At 47.7% G+C, this 27,926-nt stretch overlaps 3 protein-coding genes across 5 annotated transcripts; all 3 read left to right on the forward strand.

Annotated features, from left to right (window-relative positions):
- Positions 1 to 56: 56 nt before the first annotated feature.
- pqbp1.S (polyglutamine binding protein 1 S homeolog) lies at positions 57 to 4,927 on the forward strand. 2 transcript variants are annotated; one of them, NM_001091714.1, is given in 7 exon segments: positions 57 to 89; positions 859 to 938; positions 3,441 to 3,552; positions 3,641 to 3,741; positions 3,832 to 3,927; positions 4,311 to 4,368; positions 4,454 to 4,927. In NM_001091714.1, coding segments are annotated over 6 exon segments (591 nt in total). In that variant the 5' UTR covers positions 57 to 89; positions 859 to 871; the 3' UTR covers positions 4,611 to 4,927.
- Positions 4,928 to 5,567: 640 nt separating this feature from the next.
- LOC108700297 (NADH dehydrogenase [ubiquinone] 1 beta subcomplex subunit 11, mitochondrial) lies at positions 5,568 to 11,789 on the forward strand. The gene is made up of 3 exons (XM_018233373.2): positions 5,568 to 5,831; positions 10,378 to 10,508; positions 11,609 to 11,789. Exons 1-3 carry the CDS (start codon positions 5,655 to 5,657, stop codon positions 11,733 to 11,735), a joined length of 435 nt encoding a protein of 144 aa, XP_018088862.1. The 5' UTR covers positions 5,568 to 5,654; the 3' UTR covers positions 11,736 to 11,789.
- Positions 11,790 to 12,340: 551 nt separating this feature from the next.
- On the forward strand, positions 12,341 to 27,825 carry XB22062963.S (provisional ortholog of CaM kinase like vesicle associated S homeolog). Of its 2 annotated transcripts, none has more exons than XM_041575364.1 (11): positions 12,341 to 12,362; positions 13,886 to 13,982; positions 14,080 to 14,211; positions 15,505 to 15,579; positions 15,701 to 15,839; positions 17,727 to 17,847; positions 19,610 to 19,685; positions 19,768 to 19,904; positions 25,934 to 26,012; positions 26,599 to 26,686; positions 27,153 to 27,825. In XM_041575364.1, the coding sequence occupies exons 2-11, from the start codon at positions 13,894 to 13,896 to the stop codon at positions 27,429 to 27,431; spliced, it is 1,215 nt and encodes a 404-aa protein (XP_041431298.1). In that variant the 5' UTR covers positions 12,341 to 12,362; positions 13,886 to 13,893; the 3' UTR covers positions 27,432 to 27,825. The 2 variants fall into 2 exon arrangements, with proteins under 2 accessions (XP_041431298.1, XP_041431297.1); XM_041575363.1 differs by lacking the exon at positions 12,341 to 12,362 and adding an exon at positions 12,543 to 13,018.
- Positions 27,826 to 27,926: the final 101 nt, after the last annotated feature.

Below are 27,926 nucleotides of genomic sequence, written 5' to 3' on the forward strand. Positions count from 1 at the left end.
CAAGCGGAAAGAGGCTTGAAACGCAAAAGTGGATCGTTGGCGTCATCAACAGGGGACGGCGGGGAGTTAGAACAAGAGCTCATCCATCGGTGAGTGGTGGTGAGGGAATGTGGGGTGCGCGGCGAGCGTGGGCCTCTGCAATCTCAATTATTATTTTGGAAAAGAATATATGGTGTTGGGGAGCACCAACCATCAAACACAGTATATGGTGTGCAAAGCCAAATAATAATTATATGCAAAAAAAGGGAGAGAAAATAGAAAGAGCTGGCCCTCACAGTTGCACCTTCCCATATATAGCCTCCGAATTCATTATTCATTCATTATTATTCAATTATTATTTTCCCTATAAGGAGCTACTGCAGTTGTATTGGGGCCCCCACTTGCCCAAGGGCTCCCCAACTCTGCCTCCCATGTGTTAAAAGGAAACGTATGTTTGTAAGCAGCAGCTCAGGGAGAAATCGGTGTGGTGTAGCCTTCTGCTTAGTCTCCCCCTCAGGTCTGGACTGAGAAATTACATAGGCCCACCAGCCCACTGAATAGTGACTGTCTATGGCACCTTATAGCAGCCCCTCTGGCATTTGCCAGAACCCACAGATTGCCAGTCCGGGCCTGCTCCCCCCCACTGTGGTGACAATAGTCTTGGCTGGGCAAGTGACCCGTGCAACAACTTTCTCTTCTGTCCCTCGCTGGCCAGGAACTGATCGCTGTGCCTCATTGTCCCCAGAGTCTCCCGCACAGGCACTGAGGGTGGATTTATTATAATGTGCACTGATCTTACAGAGAGTGCCCGTTGGCCCAATCATAGCCCAGTGCTGTTCGTTCCTGGGATCAGAAGACTAACTTTCCATCTCTTTACAGGTGGGTGGCCAGGATGCCTCTCCCTTTAGCGCTTCAGGCTCGGCTTGCAAAGAGGGGGATTCTGAAGCACGTGGATTCAGGTGAGGGACTGAAGCTCTGTGTGTGTCTCCCCAGGATTTAGAAAGGAATCAGCTGGACATGAACATCTGTGCTTCTCCCTATACAGGCCATAAATAGTTGGACAGAGACAACGTTTTTCTTATTTTTGGTTCTGTACATGACCGCAATGACTTTTAAATGAAACAACTCAGATGCAGTTGAACTGCAGACTTTCAGCCTTAATTCAGTGGGTTGAACAAAAGGGTTGCATAAAAATGTGAGGAACTATAGCCTTTTTTAACACAATCACTTCATTTCAGGGGCTCAAAAGCAATTGGACAATTGACTCAAAGGCTATTTCATGGGCAGGCTTTGTTATTTTATTATCAATGAAGCTTGTATCTGGAAGATTTTGCTGTGAACAGACAACATGCGGTCAAAGGAGCTCTCCATGCAGGTGAAACAAGCCATCCTTAAGCTGCAAAAACAGAAAAAACCCATCCGAGAAATTGCTACAATATTAGGAGTGGCAAAATCTACAGTTTGGTACATCCCGAGAAAGAAAGCACTGGTGAACTCAGCAACGCAAAAAAAAACCTGGATGTCCACGGAAGACTACAGTGGTGGATGATTGTTGAATCATTTCCATGGTGAAGAGAAACCCCTTCACAACAGCCAAACAATCCAGGAGGTAGGTGTATCAATATTCAAGTCTACCATAAAGAGAAGACTGCATGAAAGTAAATACAGAGGGTGCACTGCAAGGTACAAGCCACTTATAAGCATCAAGAATAGAAAGGCTAGATTAGAATTTGTTAAAAAAAAATCTAAAAAAGCCAGCACAGTTCTGGAAAAACATTCTTTGGACAGGTGAAACCAAGATCAACCTCTACCAGAATGATGGCAATAAAAAAAGTATGGAGAAGGCGTGGAACAGCTCATGATCCAAAGCATAGCACATCTCTATAAAACATTTGGGAGGCAGTGTGATGGCTTGGGCGTGCATGGCTGCCAGTGGCACTGGGACACTAGTGTTTATCCATCATGTGACACAGGACAGAAGCACAAGAATGAATTCTGAGATGTTCAGAGACACTGTCTGCTCAAATCCAGCTAAATGCAATCAAATTAATTGGGAGGCGTTTCATAATGACCCAAAACATACAACCAAAGCAACCCAGGAGTTTATTAAAGCAAAGAAGTGGAATATTCTTGAATGGCCAAGTCAGTCACCTGATCTGAATCCAATTGAGCTGCATTTCACTTGTTGAAGACTAAACTTTGGACAGAAAGGCCCACAAACAAACAGCAACTGAAAGCCGCTGCAGTAAAGGCCTGGCAGAGCATTAAAAAGGAGGAAACCCGGAATCTGGTGATGTCCATGAGTTCAAGACTTCAGGCTGTCATTGCCAGCAGAGAGGTTTCAACCAAGTATTAGAAACAAACATTTTATTTTCAGTTTTTTTAATTTGTCACTGATTTTTTTAATTTAGCCCCTGAAATGAAGTGTTTGTGTTAAAAAAAAAAAAAGGCTTTAGTTCCTCAAATTTTTATGCAATCTTTTTGTTCAACCCACTGAATTAAAGCTGAAAGTCTGCATTTGAGTTGTTTCATTTAAAATTAATTGTGGTAATGTACATAACCAAAATTAGATTTATGGACCTAACTGTATACACAAATTATGGAATCTATTTACTTTTGTAACATTTTTTTTATCCCCCCCCAGGACCTTGGGCAGCACACTGCACTGCTGTTTCACACTAGTGGCACCAATGTCCCACACTGAATGCAGAATTGCTCACGTCTAGTCCCCATAGCAACCAATCCTATCTTTAGCTGTCTAAATATAGTGGCAATTTGTGATGCACATTGTGTAGGTTATGCTCATGTTTGGTTTATTAAATCCACACACACAAGTGACGGCCGTGCAACCCCACCAGGAACACTAAAGGGACTACTGGGTACCCCAGAGAGCAAGGGGCAAGTGCATGACCTCCTAGGAGGCAAATAGAGGGCTGTGTGGTGCACTTAAACACTGTTGGTACTAGAATAAGGTTTCAATAGGGATGGATGGAGTGAGAGGTAATGGCACTTGTCAAGCCACATGCCAGTAATTAATGCAATATAAAAGAGACCCATACCTTTAGATGCTGCAAACCGGGGTGATCCCAAATTTATTCCATGGTGCTATCAGACACTATAACCACGATCAGGGACATGTGGTCCCGAAATGTTTGATTGTGGTTATATTGTGTGATAGCACCATGGAATAAATTTGGGATCACCCCTGTTTGCAGCATCTAAAGGTATTGGTGTCTCTTTTATATTACTAGAATAAAGTTGGCGATTGTCCTGACTCTCTGGAGTGCTGAGAAGTCTTCTCTGTGCTGTGAGATGTCAGTGGAGCTGTGCAGGTGTGAGCAATGGCTGCTTGGAGAGGGTTCCCGGTCTTTCCTTTATACAAGTGACTTCTTGACAGTCACAGGAAAATGTGTCAGGAGTCGGAACTGGATGGACTGAGCGTCTGTGTTTTCCTGTCTCAGAGCCAGCAGAGGAGATCATCGCAGAAGATTATGATGACGACCATGTGGATTATGAAGCCACACGCATAGAAAACCTGCCCCCCAGTTGGTACAAGGTCTTTGATCCTATTTGGTAAGAGACTTTGTGATTCTGCTGTGGCCTCAGTAGGCATAGGTCCCACACTGAACAGTCTGTAAGTCCTGTTCTTTCTTTTCCCCAGTGGTCTGCCTTATTACTGGAATGTGGAGACCGACCTGGTCACCTGGCTCTCCCCCAATGACCCAAGTGCAGTCTTAACCAAAGCTGCCTCCAAGCAGAAAGGTATGTTGTTTGCTGACTGAGACACTAATTGGTGCCACTGCCTTTGCTGAGCCTGCTGGGGAGGAGAATTGATTTCTCTTTCCCTTACAGAACCAGAGGAGAAGGCAGAGCGGGAGGAGCTGCTTACGAAGGAAAGGAGGTTTTCTTGGCGGGATGAAGTGGCTCCATACCCCAAATCCAAAAAAGGTAAAATCTTATGAAACATTCCCACTGCACAGACTTGAATTCTCTACAGTATAAACCCTTGGCAATCAGAGTTGCCTCCCAGGGCCAGATACAGTAGATCATTTTAAGGAAGGGCCGGGTGTTCTTTTAGAAGCAGTTACTGGTGTTAAATTGGAAACCACCTGGCATATACTCATAACATATAACATTTGCCAATGAGGAAACATTTCATGCTGATTCAGAATGTGTGTGTTTTACTTTCTTCGTGACACTTGTAACTCGTGAACAAAAACTGGCACGAAAAAAATTGGGGGGGGGGGATGGAAACTGCATGAGATGTTTGCCTCTGTATGGATTCATCTGATTCAAGCTTTGGAGTGTTTTAACCCCTTGTCTTCTTACAGGGAGAAAAGAAGAAGAACTGGATCCCATGGACCCAAGTGCCTATTCTGATGCCCCTCGGTAAGTTCTTTTCAAACGTGCTGTGGGCAAAAGTGTTGGTCTGTAACCTGCCCCCGTTTACTGATGTCACTTTTCTTCTATCAAGGGGCACATGGTCCACTGGGCTGCCCAAGAGAAACGAGGCCAAGACTGGTGCTGACACCACAGCCGCGGGGCCCCTGTTCCAACAGAGACCATATCCCAGCCCAGGGGCCGTCCTGAGGGCCAACGCAGAGGCGTCGCGCAATAAAGAGCTGGAATAGGATCATTGCTGCCCCCTATTGATTGTGATGTGTTACTGCTGTACAGTTGCTTGTGCCCCCTTCCCTGCCTGGCTGCCGTCTGTGTGTGTGTGTGTGCGCCCACCCATCTGTCTGGATGCATTCTGGAATAAAAGTGATTGTGTTGAACAAAACTTTACCTGCTTACATTGCTGGCGGTTGAGGCGCTGGGAAAAGTGTGGGTGCGCCTAGAGTGACAGAGAGCAGGACGTGATCTGGGGGCATCAAGGGACAGTTTATAAATTTTGTTGCTATGGGTGGAAGAGCCTAGTAACCATGAATGGGGGGGGTAAGTCTCTGGCCCCTGAGGAGCAGAAATGACCCGTGGGTTGAGTGGAGCAGTGCAGTGAAGTGGGGAGAGACAGCATTTAAAGGACCAGTAACATCATAAAAGAAAGTCTTATAAAGTAATGAAAATATCATGTAGTGTTGCCCTGCACTGGTAAAACTGCTGTTTGCTTCAGAAACACTACTATAGTTCATATAAACAAGCTGCTGTGTAGCAATGGAGGAAATTGAAAAAAGTCTACATGGCATAGGATAAATAGTAGATAACAGATAACACCATTATGTTCTACAGAGTTTATCTGCTGTGTAACCTGAGCCTTTTCTCCTGTGAATGGCTGCCCCCATGGCTACACAGCAGCTTATTTATATAAACAATAGTAGTGTTTCTGAAGCAAACACAGCAGTTTTAATAGTACAGGGCAACACTGCTTTTTATTTTCATTACTTTAAAACAATTTCATTTTTTGATGTTACTGGTCCTTGGCTAAATACAGTTTGGGGAGGTCTCTGCTGGGATGAGAGCGCAAATGCGAACAGGAGCGGTGCCCTTAGTAAAGATGGATGAAACCCTCCAGTGCGGTTTTATTCGTCCTGGCTCCTGATTGGTGCAATTTCTGACAGTGACCTATTTGACTGTTGCAGATTGGCTGGATTTTTTTCCGCTGTCGCTGACTGGCCAGAGCAGTTTATCCTTCCGTTTCCGGCGAGTGCGAGTGGGCACATCCTGTACAAGTTGTCATGGCGATGCCCTTGTGCTTTCGGGGACTGCTCCCCGCCTCTCTCCGGGCTCTGCGTCTCCACCGGGCTCCTCGCTTTGTGCCCACTATCCGTCCTGCCTCCACCGTCTCAGCCCTGACAAGCAGCGGGCCCACTGCCGCCCATGGGGACCACGAGGAGGTCAACGTGTATGAGAAGGTGAGGGGCCCACGTTTTACCACTAACTCTCTTTCCCTCTCCTCCCATTTACCCTCATAATGATTCTTTATACCACCACCGCAAGGACAGCGCAGCAGTGCAGAAAATAATGACGGGGAAGGGCTTCTGTGCCAGAGGGGCTCTCAGATCTTTGCCGTAAAGCAAGGCGGTGCTGCTGTGCGCCAGAAAGGAGACGCTACACTTCCATACACCCTGCTGTGGCTCTCAGAACCCACCCACCTCTATATATACCTGCTCCATGTGCCTGTGGTGATTCTGCTCTCTGTTCCACTGCCAGGGAAACATTTACTTGCATAGGAACAACTTTAAATTGTATATTATCATATATATCCCTTGTCTGTATCCCTTACACAGTACTGTTTGTGGGTATAGCTTTATTGTGTGCCCAGAACAGGTTGGCCAGGTCTAATTTTCAAAACCAGCCAAGGTCGGCTACAAAACCAGCCCAGCACTAGCCAAGAGTCGCTTCAAAAGTAGCCCATAAATAGCCCAATATTTGCAGTGAAACAAAAAAGTCTAAAAAACAAATGCATATTTTTCCATGAAGCAAAATGTGACATTCACCCATCATCTGGGGGTAACTACAGAGGGGGGCCCGGGAGGTATAAGGCCTAATACATATACAATTTTCAATAAATATTGGAAATACAGGTCAAACTCTAGACATTTTGGTGGCCAGCAGAGTTTTTCCCCAAAATTAAGGAAAGTCACTGGAAATGTTAGAATGGGAAGGGAGACTGGGGTACAGAGCCCCAAATCTGTTAACTCCTGACTTCTACACAAGTCAGACCCATTGCATGCTGGGTATTGTAGTCTTACATTAATCTTGTTAAACAAAAACTACATTACCCAACATACATTGCATTGGCACATTAGGGGAAGAAAATTTTTTTTAGCTGGTTTCCAAAGTAAAAACAAGCAAAGGCCCAAAAATTAGCCCAAATATGTACCATGGCTAGTTGGTACTTTCCAAAACCCGCCTGGGCTTTAAATTAGTAGCCCAATTTGGCTGGAAAACCGCCAAATTTTAATTAAAAGTAGGGAGGGGTGTGTGTATGGATGCTGGGTTTTCATTTGGAGGGGTTGAACTTGATGGACTTTGTCTTTTTTCAACCCAATTTAACTATGTAACTATGTAACCTGGCAACTCTGGCCCAGAACATTACTTATCTGTATTTATACATATGGGAGGAGGTGCCATATTGTTTCTCCTATTAGGGTATAAGTTGGTGTGTGTGTGTGTGGGCCCTTCCTTTTGCTTCTTCTCCTCCCCTTGTGTTTCTTCTGTGTCCCACAAACTCTATCCTCTTCCTCCCACTTGAGGGGAATTCACTTTCCAATATTGAGATAAATAAAAGTAGAGAATAAATTGCTCCCGCCATAATCACAGAGACCTCTGTCTTTTGTCTTTTCAACAGACACTTCCAGGTTTTTTTTTTTTTTTTACAACACTTTAATCAACATTTGCCTTGACTATGTGACTTAGTTTGGGTGGCAGTGTGAGAACAGGAGGTGCACAGCCAAGGCTGGGACCATGTTAGAGAGGGGCTGCTGCTAAAACCAAACACGTGCCAGGGAGGCTTTACTTCCCCTTTAAGAGTTATACAATATATTCACTCACATGCTAATATTGCCTGCATTAAGCAAAAATTAGAAATATGAGTCTGTCCCACCCTATTTTATATTTAGAGAGAAAGGGGGAGGTTTGTACCCGGCCAGTCGGCTGCTGGTGCCTATGAATATGCTAATGAGACCCCAATACTGTCACTGAAACAGGGTAAAACAAGGCAGAGTTCATGTACTGAGCTCTGCAATTTTCACAGACTATTCACAAAAAGTTTCTGGATTGCCCTTCTTTTGCCAAAGAATAAAAGTGGGTATTTAGAGACACAGACACACACAAGAAAAAGTTTGAGAACCCCTCTCAGTCTGCATAATAATTTACTCCACTTTCAACAAAAAAAGATAACAGTGGTATGTCTTTCATTTCCCAGGAACATCCGAGTACTGGGGTGTTTTCTGAACAAAGATTTTTAGTGAAGCAGTAATCGGTTGTATGTAATTAAATCAAATGTGCTAAAATTTGGGTCGCCTCGTAATTTTGCTAATTTGAATGCATGTAAATGCTCAATACTGATTACTGGCAACACCAAAATTGGTTGGATTAGCTTGTTAAACCTTGAACTTCAAAGGCAGGTGTGTCCAATCATGAGAAAGGGTATTTCAGGTGACCAATTGCAAGTTGTGCTTCTGTTTGATTCTCCTATGAAGAGTGACAACGTGGGATCCTCAAAGCAACTCTCAAAAGATCTGAAAACAAAGATTGTTCAGTATCATGGTTTAGGGGAAGGCAACAAAAAGCTATCTCAGAGGTCTAAACTGTCAGTTTCAACTGTAAGGAATGTAATCAGGAAATGGAAGGCCACAGGCACAGTTGCTGTAAACCCCAGGTCTGGCAGGCCAAGAAAAATACAGGAGCAGCATATGCGGAGGATTGTGAGAAATGTTACAGACAACCCAAAGATCACCCAAAGACCTGCAAGAACATCTTGCTACAGATGGTGTATCTGTACATCGTTCTACAATTCAGCACAATTTGCACAAAGAACATCTGTATGGCAGGGGGATGAGAAAGAAACCCTTTCTGCACTCACACCACAAACCGAGTCGCTTGTTGTTTGCAAAAGCTCATTTAGACAAGTCAGTCATTTTGGAACAAAGCGCTTTGGACTGATGAGACAAAAAATTAGTTATTTGGTCATAACAAAAAGCGCTTTGCATGCGGAAGAAGAACACCGCATTCCAAGAAACACCTGCTACTGTCAAATTTGGTGAAGGTTCCATCATGCTGTGGGGCTGTGTGGCTAGTTCAGGGACTGGGACCTTTGTTAAAGTAGAGGGTCGGATGAATTCAACCCAATATCAACAAATTCTTCAGGATAATGTTCAAGCATCAGTCACAAAGTTGAAGTTACACAGGGGTCGGATATTCCAACAAGACAATGACCCTAAACACACTTGTGCAGAGGGAGAAGTACAATATTCTGGAATGGCCGTCACAGTCCCCCGACTTGAATATCATGGAAAATCTATGGGATGATTTGAAGCAGACTGTCCATGCTCGGCAGTCATCAAATTTAACTGAATTGGAGAGATTTTTTATTGACGAATGGTCAAAAATACCAACATCCACAATCCAGACACTCATCAAAGGCTATAGGAGGCGTCTAGAGGCTGTTACATTTTCAAAAGGCTCAACTAAGTATTAATGTAATATCTCTGTTGTGGTGCCCACATTTATGCACCTGTCTAATTTTGTTCTGATGCATATTGTATATTTTCTGTTAATCCAATAAACTTTGTCACTGCTGAAATACTACTGTTTCCATAAGGCATGTTATTTAGTAAAAGGAAGTTTCTCCCTTGAAAGCTCAGCCAATGATAACCAAAACTTCCAAGAATTAAGAGGGGTTCCCAAACTTTTTCATATGACTGTATATAGTAGCAAAAGATATGTATATACAGTTAAGAGATGTACGGTAGAGATATATATATATATATATATATATATATATATATATATATATATATATATATATATATATATATATAGATAGATAGATACACAGTATAGAGGTGGATGTAGTGGTAGCAGTGATCGTTGGTATCAGCAGAGGGAGCAGCTTCAGATGTTCCTGGTTTCATTCTCCTTAAGGCACAGGATCACATTGTCTTCCCCCCCCCCCAGCTCATTATCCACATGCTCAGCCGTCTCCCCATAAAGTGCCTGTGTCATGCAGCGCTGGCAGCTTTGAAGTTGTGTGCGCCCGGCTCTGTTGGGCCCACGCCTGCTCGGCTCCTATAACAGCCTGGCACCCTTTTATCTGATTATTGAGCTACTCCAGGCGGGGGCTTCACTGCACATCGTTACAATAATCATGGTTCCTTCTCTCCTCTGTCTGTCTCCCATTCCTCTTCGCCACCCTTTCCTGCAGGGCAAGTTTTGTGCCCCTTCATACCCATTGGCTCTGCCCCACAGCCTTTCTCTGTTGTCCAATGGTGTCTGGCCTGCAATGTGATGTATGTATGAGCTCAGTCAGCATGGCCACTCCTTCACACTGGCCCAGATCTCTCATGTTGATCAGCATCTGGCAAGTGTGTGTGTGGCTAGATTGGATGGGGGGCAGTTCTGCATTAAGGTTACCTGCTTGGCAGCCCACCTATGGCACTTTGATCATAAAACTCCCAGAATCCCCTTGGCATAGTCATTGGGCTTGTTGGGTGGTGCATGTGAGTGAATGTTGGCACTGCCATGTGGGCAAAATATCCAGTAACCAGAGTGACCAATCAGCTGTTTTCTTTGTTCTTTCAAACTGGAATGTGATTGGCTACTGTGGGGACCTGCAGTGGGGCACCCTGGTATCTATAGCACGAGGAACTAGGGCTCCTTTTCTTCTCACCCCCCCCGCAGTCTCCTGGGTATGTGGGCACAGTGCCACCCTCACGCCTCTTGTCTCCCCTGCAGAACCCAGACTGGCACGGATACCATGAAGACCCGGTGGTGGACGTGTGGAACATGCGGCTGGTGTTTTTCTTTGGTTTCTCTGTGTGTATAGTGCTGGGCTCTGTCTTTGTCTATTACCAGCCTGACCACGGGTAAGTGCCCCCTCCCCTCGCTGCAATCACATCGCTCTGTGCCGCAATATTCCCTGAGCCGTCCTTTCCCTATAACTCTGGTGCCTGGGAGGGAGCGACTATATTGCTTCCATAACTCTCCTCTGACACCAGCCTACCCACAATGCTCCTCTCCTAAACCCAAGCTGGGGGTTTGGGAAATTTGGAGCAAACCCCGGTGGAGCTGTAAGCCTATAAATAGCCGCTAATTGCTTGTTGGGAGCTGGAGGAAGAAGAGGAGCAGGAGGGGGGGCACAAAGGCACCGGCACCTCATTTATGAAAGGGATCTGTCCTGCCCTGGGAGTAATTAGTGCCCAGCCTGCAACTCTCAAGCACCAATCAATTATTAATCTACTCGCTGATCCAACTGCCACCTGCATATATTCCACTCACAGCACTGCTACAGCCTCTGTCTGTCTCCCTCCCCCCACTGGCATCATTTACTCACCCCATCCTCCTGCCCCTTACTGGCATCCACTGCCCCCCTCCCCATCCTCCTGCCCCTTACTGGCATCCGCTGCCGCTTACTGGCATCTACTGCCCCCCATCCTCCTGCCCCTTACTGGCATCCACTGCCCCCCCATCCTCCTGCCCCTTATTGGCATCCACTGCCCCCCCATCCTCCTCACTGGCATCCACTGCTCCCCCCCATCCTCCTGCCCCTCACTGGCATCCACTCCCCTCCCCATCCTCCTGCCCTTCACTGGCATCCCCTCCCCATCCTCCTGCCCCTTACTGGCATCCACTGCCCCCCCATCCTCCTCACTGGCATCCGCTCCCCATCCTCCTGCCCCTTACTGGCATCCACTGCCCCCCCATCCTCCTCACTGGCATCCACTCCTCCCCCACATCCTCCTGCCCCTCACTGGCATCCACTCCCCTCCCCATCCTCCTGCCCCTCACTGGCATACACTGCTCCCCCCATCCTCCTGCCCCTTACTGGCATCCACCGCTCCCCCCCATCCTCCTGCCCCCCCCCCATCCTCCTGCCCCTTACTAGTAACTGAGGGGGGTACAAGGGGCTCCTCATTTGCTCCTGTACAAAGTGTTGTGCCCCAGTGACATTGTGTGTCTCCCATAGGATGCGTCAGTGGGCTCGCAGGGAAGCAGAGAGGAAACTGGTACAGAGGGAAGCCCTGGGCCTGCCGGCTATTGACCCAAACTATTATGACCCAGAGAAGATTGTTTTGCCCTCTGAAGAAAAGTGATTGCCCCCACCCTGTGCCTCGGCTCTGAACTAATAAAGTGTGTGAAAGACAAAACTTGTGTCCTCTGGTCTTTGGGAGTAACAGGAGGGTTAATGGGCTGCTCAGTGGGACAAGTGCTGAAATCTACTGACAGAGACTATAGACTGGCACTGCCCATGCAGGTTACAGGAGCCAACGAATAATTGCACCAACTCCCAGTCTGTGCTCCGCAAGAAAGGGGGAGTCCAAACTGCGGCAATGGGTGCCATGTGTACCCTCTCTTAGAGAAGATGTGACCCCCAAGGTATCGCAGTTTGTGGGTGTCAGGTTGGAGGGTGCAGGTCAGGTGATGGGTACAGAACAGAAACATATCCCCAACTTGCCCTTTATAGGCATATGGAGGGGCTCATGGCTGTACCAGGGGCAGTGTTTCAGGTGTGGGCTCGGGTGCCAATAAGGTGTGGGGCCCAGTCAGATCCACTGTGAGATCCTGTGTGTATAACTGCCACACACTTGCCCCCAAGCAGAGCAATAAGGAGAAATTAGAAGGGAGGCTTCCGGTTGAGCCCCATGTTTCTCTGCATCAGCAGCAAGTGGGGGAGGAAGGGCCCCTGAACTGGGGGAGCAGCGAGTTCCTGGAAGAGGCAGGTGAGTGACAAGGAGTGAGGCCAATGAACATGGTGGGGGGGGGGGAGGATAAGGCCCATTGAATGAGGTGACGGGTCAGTGCCAGGCTCTGTGTGCAGAACAATAACCTGGGGGTACGGGGAAGGGTGTGGCTGTTAGTTTGGGTGGGGGTGTAAGGGAGCTGCCTGGCACAGGGGCTACTAACTGGCTTCCACGTACCTCCCAAGGGCAAACTACATAATGGCAGTAAGTGGGGCCCTGGGAGGGGAGTTGTCATGGTAACACCCAGCCAGTCCTGGGCAGCAGCACTTAACCCCTTGTGAGGCAGAAACAGTTTCCCAGCAGATCCCCGGGCAGCTGCACTTGGCAAGACTTTATTTTGCGCTATTAACTCCTGCCGTGCCAGCGGGGGCAGGGGAGCTGCGCATCTCTTATCCCCATTGACACACCCTTTGCTGCCCGAGAGCCGGAGTCCAGTTGCTGCCGATGCCCGCGTGTGACCTGGCGACTGGGTCAGCCCTGCTCCTGCCTGTGACCGGCTCTGTGCGACTCTGCTGCCTCCGTGCGGCGCTTTGTGGGAAGTGCAGCTCAGCTTCTCCCGTGGGCTCCACAACACGCGCACATTCTCTCACTCTGCTCCAGCCGTGTCTCTGCCAGCCAACACCTGTCCGGCTCAGGTAGGTCCCTCTGCGCGGGAATCGGGATAAGGAGTTGGGGGGACTGCTCCCAGAAACTCCGCACATCCACCCCCTCCCTAACCCGACAATTCTGCTGCCCATTGCCTGATGTTCCTTGGGTCCCTCCGCTCCTCTCCCTAAACCCTGATCTGCTGCGCAGTAACGGCCCTAAAGCGAGTCCCAGGGACCCTGCGCGCAATTATTCCGCGAACTGCGCTCCTCCAGCGCCCCGCGCACTGGCTCCGCGCCCTCCTCCCTATTGGGAAATGCTCTGTCTCCTCTTATTTAGAAATCACTGCTCTGTACAAATGCTCTGGGTGTAGTTGCTCTCCAGGCTGTAATTCTCGGTTTGTAGTTGTGTTGGTCTGCACTACTGTTCTGGGTGTAGTTGCTCTCCAGGCTGCAATGCTCTAGGTGTATGTTGCTCTGCAGACAGTAATGCTCTGGGTGTAGTTGCTCTGCAGACAGTAATGCTCTGGGTGTAGTTGTGTTGCTCTGCACTAATGCTCTGTGTGTAGTTGCTCTGCAGGCTGCAATGCTCTGGGTGTAGTTGCTCTGCAGACAGTAATGTTCTGGGTGTAGTTTTTCTGCAGGCATAATGCTCTGGGTGTAGTTGCTCTGCAGGCATCAATGTTCTGGGTGTACTGCTTCTAGAGCATGGGGGGCAGTTGAAAGAACTGATAGGGAATGGGAGGCACAATAGAGCATCAAACTAGGGTGTCCATGACCCAGGTCTGGGTTGGTGGGGCCCATAAAGGTCGGGCTCCCCCAGGTGTTTTCCCAGGCTCCTGCAGGTCCTGGGGTGATACTATTGTGCAGTGAAGATGCCCCCCCGGGTGACCGTGCCCCATTGTGTCTCTCTTGCAGATGCTGCCATGCCGTTTGGGTGCATCAGGAATGAGAAAACCTACAACTGCTTCTCTGATATCGCAGACAAATATGAGATTGGGCAGCTCCTGTGCACGTGAGTCTAGTGCATGTCTCTTTAAGGGCCACAGCAGTTACATGCAGGTTATTTGGGGAGCCCGTGTGTCTCACTCAGTGTAAATCTCCCCCCACAGGAAGGAATTCTGTGAGATCTGCCTGGCGCGGGAGATACAGACTGACCGACTCTTCATCTGTAAGAAATTCCTCAAGAAGGACGGGCGCAAGGTGCGCAGAGCCGCCAAGAATGAGATCCTGATCCTGAAAATGTGAGTTGGGGAAGGAATGGCACCCTATGGGCACGGCACTGGGTAACTGCCCTCGGGGTTGTGGTTGGATCCCCAGCCTGTGGGTGGGCATGTACATGAGGCAGGGGTGCTGCTGCCCTGAAGTGACAAACTTGCCCAACAACCCCAAAATTGCCAGCGGTCACAAAAAGCTGCTCCTCTAACTGGAGTTTCCACTTATTAAATTCAGCTCTACAAGTGCAGAGAGAGACAGTTGTGCCCCCCTGGACCCGCTCCTGCGCAACAAGGGTAAGTGCTGGGGAGTGAGGAGGGTCACATCACAGGAGCCACCTCAGGTCACTAGGGGCAGAGAATCACCCCTGCCTTGACCAGGGGTATTAGGAGCCGATAAACCTTCAACCCTAACTTCTAACTCTAACCCTAACCCTGACTTCCTAACCCTCTGTCTAACCCTATCTCTAACTCTAACCCTATATCTAACCCTAACTTCTAACCCTATCTCAAACTTTATTTCTAACCCTATATCTAACTCTAACCCTATCTCTAGCTCTGATCCTAACTGTAACCCTATCTTTAGCTCAAACCCTCTTTCTAACTCCATTTCTAACCCTATATCTAACTATAACCCTATCTCTAGTTCTGATCCTAATTCTAACCTTAACTCTAACCCTATCTCTAGCTCAAACTCTATCTCTAACCCTATTTGAAAGAGCTTTGTATTATATATATATATATATATATATATATATATATTATTGTTATTATTATGGGATGGCATGTGGCTGCCGGGGATAAGGTGCTTCTCCTGTACTGTCAGTCACAGGGGGCTCCTTCACCTTCTGTAATTGAGAGCTGGGGCAGTGCCTGACTGAGGTTGTTGGGGGCTCCATGTCGGCTGAAGGGCACACAATGCCATACATTATTCTGAATTATACCCTGAGTGTCACCCACTGTCCTCACTAACATCACTAAGCACCCAAAGTTGGATCCCGGTGCTGCTCATTAAAGAGCATTAGTCAAAGCAATGATAAAGGGGAATGTCTTGCTGCAATACAGGATAATATTTAAATGAGTGCTAAATCTATTTTGGGGTCACAAACCTGATTTCCAGGCAGAGTCCTCTGAGAAACCCGCCCTAATTAATTGAGATTCCTTTCTCTGCACTGTCCCAAGCTCTCACTGTGCATTGGGTACGTGGGTACGTTGGGGTGCAGATGGGGTGGGGGCAGGACGAGCCCACCCATTCACTGATTCATGATTTAGAGCAGGAGGGGTTATAGGCCCAGGATGATGAGTCTGGCCACTCTTTTACAGGGTGAATCACCCCAACATCTTGCAGCTGATTGACACATTTGAAACCAAGAAAGAATTCTACATCATACAAGAACTGTGAGTTGTCCAGTGGTATTTTCCATGAACTAGAAGGATATATATACAATATATGTATATACATGTTATGTGTGTGTCAGTGAATGTATCAGAGCAAGATGGGGTGCTTGTGTCTCCGCAGGGCCACAGGTGGAGATGTGTTTGACTGGATCCTGGAGCAGGGATATTACTCTGAGAAAGATGCCAGTAATGTCATCCGGCAAGTCCTAGAAGCTGTATCCTACCTGCACAGCCTGCATATTGTGCACCGAAATCTCAAGGTACTGGGGGGCCTGTGCTTTGTTAGAGCTGAACTAACGGTGCTGCTGGTACTGATGCCGAGCAGGGAGGCAAACGGATGCTGTTGCTAAGGAGGAGGCAAACAGATGCTGTTGCTTAGGAGGATGCACAGGAATGATGTTGCTCAGGAGGAGGCACAGGGATGCTATTGTCAAGGAGGAGGACCAGGGATACTGTTGCTAAGGAGGAGGTACAGGGATGCTGTTGTATAGGAGGAAGTACAAGGATACTGTTGCTAAGGAGGAGACACGGATGCTTTTGTTAAGGAGGAGGGACATGGATGATTTTACTTAGAAGGAGGCAGAAGGACACTGTTGCTAAGGAAGAGGCACAAGGATACTATTGCTAAGAAAGAGGCACAAGGATACTGTTGCTAAGGAGGAGGGACAGGGATGCTGTTGTTTAGGAGGAGGGACATGGATGCTGTTACTTCAGAGGAGGCACAATAATGCTGTTCCTTAAGAATAGGCACAGGGATGCTGTTGTTAAGGAGGAGGCGCAAGGATGCTGTTGCTAAGAAGGAGGCACAGGGATGCTGTTGTTAAGGAGGAGGGACATGGATGCTGTTGCTAAGGAGGAGGCACAGGGATGCTGTAGTTAAGTAGGAGGTACAAGGATGCTGTTGCTAATGAGGAGGCACCAGGATGTTGCTGGAACTGATGGCAGGAAGGGGTCAGTGTTGGGCGTGCAACATTTTGTTGCCTTCGGGGAACTGGCGCCGATGAAATATTAAAGAGCGTCACAGCTCCAGCCTGGCACCACTGTGATGGCTCTGCTCATGGGAGTAGCCCTGACCTCTTTACCTGAGCAGAGAGCACATGTACCAGCAGCTGACTGGCAGCTTTGTGACCAAGAGTGTCTCTGCCACCTTCAGATGAAGTTGTTCCCCTACAAACACACAGCAATGGGAGCAGCACCCACCTTTACTGTCCCTGCACCTTTTCTTTCTTTTAGAACAAAAAGTCCCATTATATTCATCTCCCAGCATGCATCTGCCCCAATTGACCCCCTTCTCTCTGAGGCCACCGGTGCAAGGATTGTGCCTCTGTCCCAGGGGGGTGAGGTAACCAGCAGTCCAACTTCTTCTCTTCAACTGTAACTCACACAACTGTAACTCACACAACTGTAACTCACACAGATGGAGAAGGATCATGGGACTTGTAGTCTAATATGGGTACCATGTACATTGCTGCTCCAGTAGTGTTAAAGCATTATATTGGCCTCTCATTGGCTGATACACTTAATACCTTCTCACCAAGTCCCTTACATTCCTGTACTGGGCTCCTGCTTCTCTTTTACACACGATTATCTCTGAGTGTCACTGGGGCAACTCATCCTCTTATCTCCCTGCCGGAACTGCCCCTCATTAGCAACAGTGATTAGTGCACGGAAATAATTACTGCCCAGCTAATCGCTATGTTAACTGGCCATCTGCCATGTGCCCTGCAAAACTACTCACACTGGCACACACCCACAGCATGTCTTCTCTGTATATTTGTATTTATACATGTGGGAGGAGGTGCCATATTGATTCCCATAGACAGTACAGTACGAGGGTATAGCTTATTGTGTGCCCAGAACATTCCTTCTCTGTATATTTGTATTTATACATATAGGAGGAGGGAGGGGCAATATTGATTCCCTTATACAGTACAGTATGAGGGTATAGCTTATTGTGTTCCCAGAACATGCCTTCTCTGTATATTTATATTGTTAGTGCTGTACTGACTGCATTTTGGGTAGAGTGAATGAGGTAGGCAGGGGTTAACTGATAAAGGGAAGCAATGCATTGATGTTAATGAAGTCACTTTATGGCAGGGGGTTATTTGGGGCAGATCTGAGTCACTCACTGTTTGTTTGTGCCCTAGCTGGAGAATTTGATGTATTATAATCAGAATAATCCCTCAAAAGTGGTTCTGCGAGATTTCTATCTGTCATGCTTCGAAAGTGCGGAAATCACAGAGCCTTGTGGGACCCCCGAGTACCTGGGTAAGTGGTTAGTGGGGTGATACTTAGAAACAACACTGATTGGTATCCCTGTGTGTGTGTATATATATATATATATATATATATATATATATATATATATATATTTTTTTTTTTTTTTTTTTGATCCTTATTTAACCCAAACTATAGGTAGAGGTCTGACAAAGTCAGATGAAAAAGTGTTAATGTTTAAGAAAAAAGAAACCCCACCAAATAGAGGGTTACTATATCTATACCAAGTAGACTCAACCCATAAATTACAAAACCAAAATAATTAATGATAATAATAATAATTATTCAGGAATAATCAACTTTTTTTATCAGTCCTTGGACTGATTGATCTCACCTTATTTATTTGCACTAGCACTTTACCTAATTTATTAGTCAGCACCTTTATGAATGAATTATTATCATTAATTATTTTGGTTTTGTCATTTATGGTTTGAGTCTACTTGGTATAGATATAGTAACCCTCTATTTGGTGGGGTTTCTTTTTTCTTAAACAATATTAAGTGGGGTGATACTTACAAGGGGTTTTGTATCAGAAGAGCAGAGTGGGGCAGAAAGTACAGGAGGGGCATGAGGACAGTAGAAGGGGCTTGAGAATAGTAGGAAAGGCATGTGAGTGCATGAGGCTAGTAGGGGAGTACACTAGGAGGGGCCTGATGAAAGTGGGAGTGGTGGGAGGACGTAGGAGGTGGCATGAGCATAGTAGAAGCGGAACAAGGATAGTAGGAAGGGCATGAGGGGAATTGTTGGAATGTACAGTAAAAGTCGCAGGCAGTGATAATAGGATGAACATGTGGAGAAGGGGGAGGGGCAAGAGGAGGAGGGCATGAGTACAGTATAAGGGGTATAAGGATAGTAGGAAGTGCGTGAAGGGGAGTAGTAGGGGAGTACAGTAGGAGGGGCATGATGATAGTAGGAGGAGCATGTGGGAAAGTTGCAAGAGGAGGAGGGGCATGAGTACAGTAGAAGGGGTATGAGGATAGTAGGAAGTGCGTGAGGGGAGTAGTACGGGAGTACAGTGTGAGACTGGCCCACCGGGAAAACTCCCGGTGGGCCTCTTGTTTCTAACCATTTGGCCTATTTCATTGTCATTCCCTATTTCTTTATGGGAATAAAGAGGCTTAATAATGGAAGAATAGAGTATAGTATGTAGAGAAAAGAGACTAGGAAAATAAAGAGGCTGAGTGAGGAGAGGAGGTAAAGTAGTTTGGAAAGTGGGCCCTCAGCCTAAGGTTTTCTGATGAGCCCCTGGTATCCCAGTCCGACAAGGGGGGAGTATAGTTGGAGGGGCATGAGGATAGTAGGAGGAGTGTGTAGAAAAGTGGGAGGGGTGAGAGGACAGTAGGAGGGACATGAGACATTTGGGAGGAGAGTAGCGTGAGAAGAGTTGTAGGACAGTAGGGGACTACAAGCAGAGTTACAGGGCAGAGAATGATTCTGGTGCCAGTGAGTGACACAGTCCAGTGTTAGACTGGCCCACCAGGATACCAGGAAAACTCCCGGTGGGCTCAGGTGTCAGTGAGCCCTCATGCTGCTAAACATTTGACCTATTTCATATCCATTCCCTATTTCTATGAGAACTAAGAGGTTAAATAGATGGAATAATTGATTATAGTATAAAGTGAACAGACTAAGAGAATAGAGGTTGATTGAGGAGATGAAGAATATTAGTACTGAGAGTGGGCCCCTGGTCTAAGGTTTTTAGGTGGGCCCCTTGTGTCCCTGTCCGACACTGACCCAATCTCTGTGCCCACAGCCCCGGAGGTGGTATTGAGACACAGATATGGGCGCCCGGTGGACTGCTGGGCAGTTGGAGTTGTGATGTACATACTGTGAGTGTTACAAACATCTTTCTTTCTATCACAAAGCCACTTGTGACCCCCCATTTAGTCTGACCCACCTTTCCCTTTCCAGTCTCTCAGGAAACCCCCCCTTTTATGATGAGAACGAAGAAGAAAACAGTGAGAATCACAACAGGAAAATCTTCCGTAAGATTCTGGCCGGGGAGTATGAATTTGATTCCCCCTACTGGGACGTCATCTCTGCCCCAGGTACTGTCTCTTCTAGCCCCACGGGTGTGCATGGTCCATCCTGCTATTGCACTACAGTTCCCATGAATCCCTGTGTATACTATCACATAGAGTCACACAGCTGGCTGCTGAGAGGAGACATCTGGCTCAGACCCTCCTTCTGAACATATGTCTCCTGCACCTTCTCAGCAATCTCCAGGCTTCCGGCACTGGTCTCCTAAGCAGTGCTAAGCAAACACCTATCCGTGGTGCTTCTGACAGTAAGGAATGTGGGAAGAAAGAAGGAGCCAACAGGGGTGCCCAGTATGAACATACACAGCAGCAGCACGTGGGCAGCTAGTGGGTGGCCATATAGGTAGGGGGTCACATCACATGGTGGCACAAGATGCCTGGAGAGTTCTGCATATGGATCGGTGCATGAGTGACGCACATTTTGAGCTCATTCATTATTCACTTGCTCTGTAGCCTCTGCAGCTCAGTGTGGGATTTGCCCCCTCTCACTAATTCCTGCTCTTCCATCAGATCCCACAGACAAACCTCAGGATTTCAGACCACGTTGAGCTGGGTAGCTGCTGCCCTCTACTGCCCGAACCTGGAAGTCATTGGCATGTTAGGCTGCACCCAGAATGGCTCCAGTATTGGGAGCCTCTGCCCCACAGAGCTTGCTATCTAAAGTGCCTGAGGCCGTGTGAGCTAATATCTTGTGGGGGCCCTGTATTTCCCCTTACAGCTGAAGATACAGAAGGGCCAAGCAGTCCCACAGCTTGCTGCAAGTGTAATGGCTACCAACTGGGGTGGGGCTCCAGCTATACATTCTTTGTACCAGTTCACTAGGCAGAGGTTAAAGCAATGAGCAGCTAAAGGTGGCCATAGATGCAAAGATCCGCTCGTTTGGCAACATCGCCAAATGAGCAGATCTTTCCCCGATATGCCATTAACGAGCATGGCTATGGCTATATCAGGGGTAATCTGATTGTATGGCCGAATGATCCGATTACGATGCGCAATGGGCTCCGGCGGGATCGGTCGGGTCAAAATCAAATCTGACCGATCGACGAAATGACCGATCTCCGCCGGACGAAAGCTGTCGGCACTCTCAACACACGATACGAAAATCGTACGAATCGAGGATGGCCAGCATTAGTTTTGGATTTGGGCTTGTTCCTCATCTGGCCAGAATGGCACAGTATCCTTCCCATGGTTCCTTAGTTCTCCTGGGAGCTTCCCATGATTCTTTATTTCTCTTGGGGGCTACAAGTAAAGTACAGCCCCATGTTGCAAGGCCAAGGCCAGGTCCTTTGTATTGAATTGGGGAATAGGAGCTGTTTGGGCCACTGGCTGTTCCTCTTCTTCCTCCCATGGCAGAGATGGGGAGGGGTTCAGCTCTATGGTATCGTTTGGTGTATACTATAATCCTGCACCTTTCCTCCCCCCAGTAATCCCCCTCAGGGCTAAATCCCTGCTTAGCCGGCTGAGCCCTCATTCACTGTTTCATCGCTAGAAATCTTTATCCTGATTGGGGGGGGGGTGTAGCTCCTGACTGGAATTCTGGGAAGGGCTTGAGGGTCCCTCGGGAAATAAAGTACCACCATGCAAGCTCAATGAGGCCACCCACAGAAGCCAAATTTCCCTACATATATATATATATATATATACACTCTGGGATTTACCGACATTCTCGATAACGTGGTATCGTTTGCCTGGGTGCAATCCTCTGGTTGGTTGTGCGCAGATCTCGTGGTGAAGCAGCACTCACAGGACTTATAATGAAAGTAAAAGCATTTTTATTGTGATCGATCTAGTGAGCGCGACTAACGTTTCGGCTGTAACTAGGGTTGCCACCTTTTCTGGGAAAAAAACCGGCCTTCCTATATATTTATCTTTTTTCCCTATTAATAACATTGGGATCAGCCATAATTTTTACTGGCCAGGCTGGTAGAATACCGGCCAGGTGGCAACCCTAGCTGTAACCCAGCCTTTATCAAAGTGCAACAGGTAGTACAAACAGCATTTTTAAATACACCTCGTGGCAGGAACCCGACGTGATCTCTCGTTAATTGTTACATAAAACCGGTAAAACAGTGTACCTAGAAAACATTCCCTCGACCCAAGCAGTAGGGACAGTGAGCAGAAATAAATGTGACATTTATAAACTACAACATAAGAATATACGGCTCTGATAATTTCACATTGTTAACCCATAATAATTGACAGGTAGCCACGATAATATGCTATAGATATCTCAGAAGTGATGTGCTGAGGAGGTGCAGAGACAGACGGAGACGGTAGAACAAAAAGAATGAAAACAGAACAAAAGAATAAAGAATGAAAAATAAAAATAGAAGAAAGAAAATGAAATGAAAAATGGAAGTTTCACAAAGGGACCTGTGCCACAGTACCTTCACGAAACTTCCATTATTTTTCATTCTTTATTCTTTTGTTCTATTTTCGTTCTGCCGTCTCCGTCTGTCTCTGCACCTCCTGAGCGCATCACTTCTGAGATATCTATAGCATATTGCCGTAATCTCGTGTTTCTCAACGCTAGTATTACCGTGGCTACCTGTCAATTATTATGGGTTAACAATGTGAAATGATCACAGAGCCGTATATATTCTTTTTATGTTGTAGTTTATATATGTCACATATTATCCAGTAGTAGTCTGTCTCTAAAAGCAGGTCACTTAGGCAAGGCATGTATGTGTCTCTTACATTAGAGCTGTTGGCAGCTTCCAGTAGGAAACTGGGCTTGTAGGTGGCTCTTGGGAGCAGTGGGTGGGTGATTGTGACTGATATGAATAAAAATAAAAGTGTCCTTTCCAACTCTCCTTGGCCCACCCCCATAGGGACATGCCATGTGGCACAGATTGCACAGGGACCGGCGCCATGGCCATTCTACCACCTCCCAGCAAACCTCCCCCTTCTGTGCCAGTGCTTCCTGGGAGGACAATTAGGCCCCTGGGCACAGGCAGATGTGAAGGTTAAAGCTGCTCATCACTCAGAGTAATGTGTATAACTGGCAGCCTGGCACCCCCACGTCAGGGCAAATCGCAGCATGGTTTACAGATTATTAGAAGGTAGAATTAATGCCCCACTTGCCTTAGCAGCACCATGCTCAATGCATTCAGGTGGGTTTGTGTTCTTTTAACTACACTTCTTTACAGACCCCCCCTCCTTTCAGTACTGTCTACTTACGGTACAGAATACAAATCCCATACAGAAAGACCCTCATACAGTATAGCCCCCAAAAAGTACAGAACCCTTACAGTACAGACCCTCATACAGTATTAATCCCATAGAGTGTAGCCCCCCTAATAGTATAGAACCTTTACAGTACAGACCACCCTACAATAAAGACTCCTTATAGTACAGACACCCATACAGTATAGCCCCCCCCCCAACGGTACAGACCCCCATATAGTACAAATCCCATACAATATAGACCCCCCAACAGTATACCCTCCCCCCGCAGCACAGACCCAATACAGTGCAGACCCCCTACAGTATAGGAAGATTTGGGGCTTATTATTTTTTTTTAAAGTGTTTATTTATACATTTTAACTTACAACAGAGAGTAAGAACAGCAGTAGTGAACCATCACACATTGCATCGCTCAGTAATACAGAAGTACATATATCATAAAATCAGTAGTGGCATTTAACAAGTGTAGCTCAGTGGGTGGGACAGGAAACAGTCAGGGGCTTAACGGCCTATTCGGGTCCCTGCAGGAGGGGGGGAAGCACCAGGTCATGATCCGGGTTTGCCTCCAGCCAGGGCAACCATATCTGAGTAAACTTCCCCGGGCACCCTCTGGCTTCGTATGTTAACTTGATCAGGGGCAGTGCTTTGTTGGTCTGCTGGATCCATGCCTGCTTCGTAGGTGGCTGGGGGGCCATCCATTTGGTCATCAGCAGTTTCTTCGCATAAAATAACAGAGCACGAAACAAGAGTCTGAACCTATTGAGAGGAATAATTTCGTCTATCAGCCCAAGGAGGCATACTTCCGGCGTACATGGTCCTGGGAAGGCCAGTTCTTCAGACAGGTATAGTATAATGGAGTTCCAAAAGGATCTGATCCTAGGGCATGACCAGGTCATATGGGCAAAGTCCGCTCCTCTCCCACCACATTTAGGGCAAATGGCTCCCGGGTTCCTGCCCATTTTCTCCAATTTGCTTGGCGTGATATATATTTGATGCAGAAATTTAAGTTGGACAAGTTTATCTTTCAGAGCAATCAGGCCAGAGTAGATCGAGTCCTTGGCCTCCTCCCATGTTTCGTCTGTTAGTGCTGGAAGCATAGTTTGCCATTTGGGCAAAGCCCTGTCAAAGGGAGTAGTGCCTGTTTTGAGCAGGGCTTTATAGAGCCTGGAGATCAGCCCCTTGCGCTGCGGGTTTCGGAGGACAAGTTCGAAGGAGGGAGTGACATATTGTATAGTCAACCCCGAAAACTGGGATCGGAATGCGTGTCGAAGTTGCATGTAGCGGTATAATTGAACATCCCGATGCCCGGTTTGGTCTTTAATTTGAGAGAGGGTGGGGAACTGCATGTCCACCAACAGCTCCCCCAGCAGCTTAACGCCCCGTAGAGGCCAGTAGCTAAAGTCTTGTAAGTCTCTGAGGTGGGCAAGGTTGCTGTTTAACCAAAGTGGCAGATAGGGGGAGAGGATTGGGGGGTCACACTGCAGTATCTTGGATGCAGCCCTCCAAGCCTTAACGGGAGTCGTGATCGTAGTTGGCAGCTTGTTGTAGTCAGTCAGGCGTCTATAAGGAAGATTGCGGAGTCCAGCCCAAGAGCCCACCAGCTGCGCCAGTAGGACTGCACCCGGGTCCTCCTCCTGCAAATGGAACCATGTATGGATATGGTAGAGCTGGCCAGCCAGAAAGTAGAGTTGCAGATGTGGGAGAGCCAGGCCACCGTGTTCCACAGTAGCCGTCAGACTTTTCCAAGACAAACGGGGCGCCCTATTTGCCCAGATGAAGGACGAGAGCATGGACACAATCTGAACAAAGATTTTTTGGGGAACCCATACTGGCGAATTATGCAAGCGGTACAGCAATTTCGGCAGGAAGATCATTTTGTAGAGATTCACTCTCCCCCAAAGAGTGATTGGTAGAGGGGTCCATCTGGCTAGGGACAACTTGAGTTGTTGTTGAAGGGGCTCTAAATTATCAGCCAAGTAGCGTGAAGTCTGGAGGGAGATCACTATGCCCAGGTATTTGAAACTCGTGACCCAAGGAATCACATTCCCTTCGGGAGATGGAGCCGGGATCGGATCAATCGGCAGGAGGACTGACTTCGACTTGTTGATTGTGAGGCCTGAGTAGGTACCGAAGCGATCTAGGATATCAAGTGCAGTTTGTAGGGAGTTGTACGGGTCCGCCAAGAATAGTAGGAGGTCATCAGCGTAGAGAGCCAGCTTGTCCTCCAACGGCCCCCGTCTCAGGCCCATCACCCGAGCCGACTGCCGAAGAAGAATTGCTACAGGCTCTATGGCCAATGCGAAAAGGAGAGGAGACAAGGGGCAGCCCTGCCTAGTCCCTCTGGCAAGCGGAAAAGAATCCGAGACGGAAGATTTGGGGCTTATTATTGATTCCCTGCTGGACACTTCCTGATTGGCTGGTTCCCTGGGTGCCAAATAAAACACAAATCTGTCTTGTTGCTGCTGTATGTGCCCACAGGGTCTGCAGTCTATCACAATTCCTATTACTTCCCCAAATCCTTCTGGTAGCTGCCCAAGAGCTCTGCCCCAAATGAAACATAATGGCAATATGTTTCCATTTTGGCCAGTAAGTGGCACCTTGTATCACGGCAGTACACAGTAAACTGAGAATCATTTGCACCCTGTCCCCAACCCATACAGGGGCTCCATATTGTGTCCTTTCTCTATAAGGAACCCCGACAAATCCAGTGCACCCCACTTTCATATACATTTGTGCCACTGTAATACTGGGAAGTTGCATAGTGAAATAAGAGGTAACCAAGGGTAATTGGCACAAGGGAGGAGAGAGGGGCAGGTTGTTCTGGGGGTAATATAGAATATTCTGTGTTGCAGCAAAGGACCTTGTGTCGCGGCTCATGGAGTTGGATCAGGAGCAGCGAATCACAGCACAGGATGCCCTCAGCCACACCTGGTAAGTTCCACTCTGTGCCTGGCTGTGGGGTACACTTGTATTTAGAGCTGTACCCACATGGGCAGGTGCATCCTCAGAGAGTGACCAAACTTTTGCCAGCAGGGGGTCTCAAGAGCCATTTAAGTACAAAAGATCCTGAAAAAATGATGCCGCCCATAGGCTCCCTTGTATGTGTTGTTGCCCCCATAAACTGCTGGAGACACAACATTTGCTGTTAGGGGTCTGACTTTGAGTATTAGGGGACTGTGGGATGCCCAGGGGGGTATTGTCAGGGTGAGGTCTGAATGTAATGTCCTGGGGTGTAGGTATTATGCAGATGAGGCCTGGGTATTATGGGGCTACGGGATGCCCATGGCTATGGGGGATTGCTGGGTGAAGCCTGGTTATTATAGGGCTGTGTGGTGCCCTAGGGTGGGGGTATTGTCCGGGTAAGGCCTGGGTATTATAGGGCTCTGTGATGGAGTTTTTATCCAAAACGGAGCACTCGGAGTGATGTGTTAAAATCATTAATGTGATGGGGCTACTTTTATTTCCATGAAACCCTTCTCCACTGTTGGGGCGATTGACCCACTCTCACCCACTACAGGATATCAGGGAATGCCGCATCAGAACGGAACCTGAAGGAGGGAGTCTGTGCCCAGATTGAGAAGAACTTTGCCAAAGCCAAGTGGAGAGTGAGTACAAATGGGCACACGTGGGCAGGGATCTCAGTACGGCTGATGACAGGTTGGCTCAGGGGCACATTCCAAGACCTGTTGGGGTTCACCCCTAGCTCTGTGATTGGCTAACCTCTTTACTTAATTTCCCAGGATTCCTTGAGGCCTGGCATGTTGCCCAGAAAGTGGCCAATGCGGTGGCACTATTCTTAAAGGGGGTCTTGCTCTCAGCCTGAGATCTATGGGCCTGGGAGTCTAATAAGGGGGAGGGGCAGGAAATTAGGTGCAGGATATGAAATTGTGCCCATGAATAAGTGAAGCTGCCCCTTCCATATGCACATTCAATGCACATTTGCCAGTGGGAGGGGGGCTTTCCTCAGTGTGCCTAGGAAATCACCCACCTGGTATAGAAGTGATTATTATATATATATAGGTGTAATGTATGGTCTTACTTATAATAACCATTTGGTTCTCTCCCCCACAGAAAGCCATACGTGTTACCACCTTCATGCAGCGACTGAAAGCCCCAGAAGGTGCCAGCGGTCGTCTCCCCGTCACCCCCCGTTCCTCCATGAGCGTGTCCCATGAGGTGATGGTGGAGGCCAGCTCTTCTTCCCACACTCCTTCCCCTTCTCATCACTCGCCCTGCAGAGATGACAGTAACCCAAACTGTCGTTCTGACCCATGTGATAGTTTGGAGCCCCACACTGAGCAGCCAAAGCAGGGGGGCCCTTGTGCCCCTTCATCATCCTCCCTCCCCTAGAGGGGAAAGAGCTGCACAAAGGACAAACGTCTTCCCCAGCCCCCTACAGACTAATTTAGGCCCCATGCAGGGCCCTGCTGGACATTCCCCATGGGCAAAGGAGAGCAGGTAGGGCATTCAGGTACCCCAAGGGTTTCATTAGATCGGAAAGGATGCAACTGGGGTGGGGGCTACCCAGGTCCTTATTTAGGGACCTGCATCACATTCCAGACAATTCCCCCTTGCCCCATCTCTTCCTGTTTCCCAGGGGAGGGGAACAATTCTAAGATTTGACTCAGGGTGGGTGACTCTGCACATTGCAACTGCATGTTTTCACATTATGCTCTCAACTGCCACAGGCTGGACCCCAAAGCAGTGACAGGCTGAACCCTAATAAAGGCAAAGTACCACGCTATTACTCTATGTGCACTTAATCCACACCAGCACTCAACATATGCACCATCATAAATAGCAATTGCTACCCACCGGGGTTCTGAGAAGAGGGGAAGGGGCAAA

This window comes from Xenopus laevis, chromosome 8S, assembly GCF_017654675.1.
Source record: "Xenopus laevis strain J_2021 chromosome 8S, Xenopus_laevis_v10.1, whole genome shotgun sequence".
Lineage (NCBI taxonomy): Eukaryota > Metazoa > Chordata > Amphibia > Anura > Pipidae > Xenopus > Xenopus laevis.

What these genes read in the sequence shown, in the direction of transcription:
- LOC108700297 (XM_018233373.2), top strand. Translation starts at nt 5,655, where the DNA reads ATGGCGATGCCCTTGTGCTTTCGGGGACTGCTCCCCGCCTCTCTCCGG. An exon ending in AGGTCAACGTGTATGAGAAG is followed by an intron (nt 5,832 to 10,377) that starts GTGAGGGGCCCA and finishes TCTCCCCTGCAG; the next exon opens with AACCCAGACTGGCACGGATA. An exon ending in TATTACCAGCCTGACCACGG is followed by an intron (nt 10,509 to 11,608) that starts GTAAGTGCCCCC and finishes TGTCTCCCATAG; the next exon opens with GATGCGTCAGTGGGCTCGCA.
- pqbp1.S (XM_018231969.2), top strand. Translation starts at nt 872, where the DNA reads ATGCCTCTCCCTTTAGCGCTTCAGGCTCGGCTTGCAAAGAGGGGGATT. An exon ending in AAGGTCTTTGATCCTATTTG is followed by an intron (nt 3,553 to 3,640) that starts GTAAGAGACTTT and finishes TCTTTTCCCCAG; the next exon opens with TGGTCTGCCTTATTACTGGA. An exon ending in GCCTATTCTGATGCCCCTCG is followed by an intron (nt 4,369 to 4,453) that starts GTAAGTTCTTTT and finishes TCTTCTATCAAG; the next exon opens with GGGCACATGGTCCACTGGGC.
- XB22062963.S (XM_041575364.1), top strand. Translation starts at nt 13,894, where the DNA reads ATGCCGTTTGGGTGCATCAGGAATGAGAAAACCTACAACTGCTTCTCT. An exon ending in GAGATCCTGATCCTGAAAAT is followed by an intron (nt 14,212 to 15,504) that starts GTGAGTTGGGGA and finishes ACTCTTTTACAG; the next exon opens with GGTGAATCACCCCAACATCT. An exon ending in GATGCCCTCAGCCACACCTG is followed by an intron (nt 26,013 to 26,598) that starts GTAAGTTCCACT and finishes CACCCACTACAG; the next exon opens with GATATCAGGGAATGCCGCAT.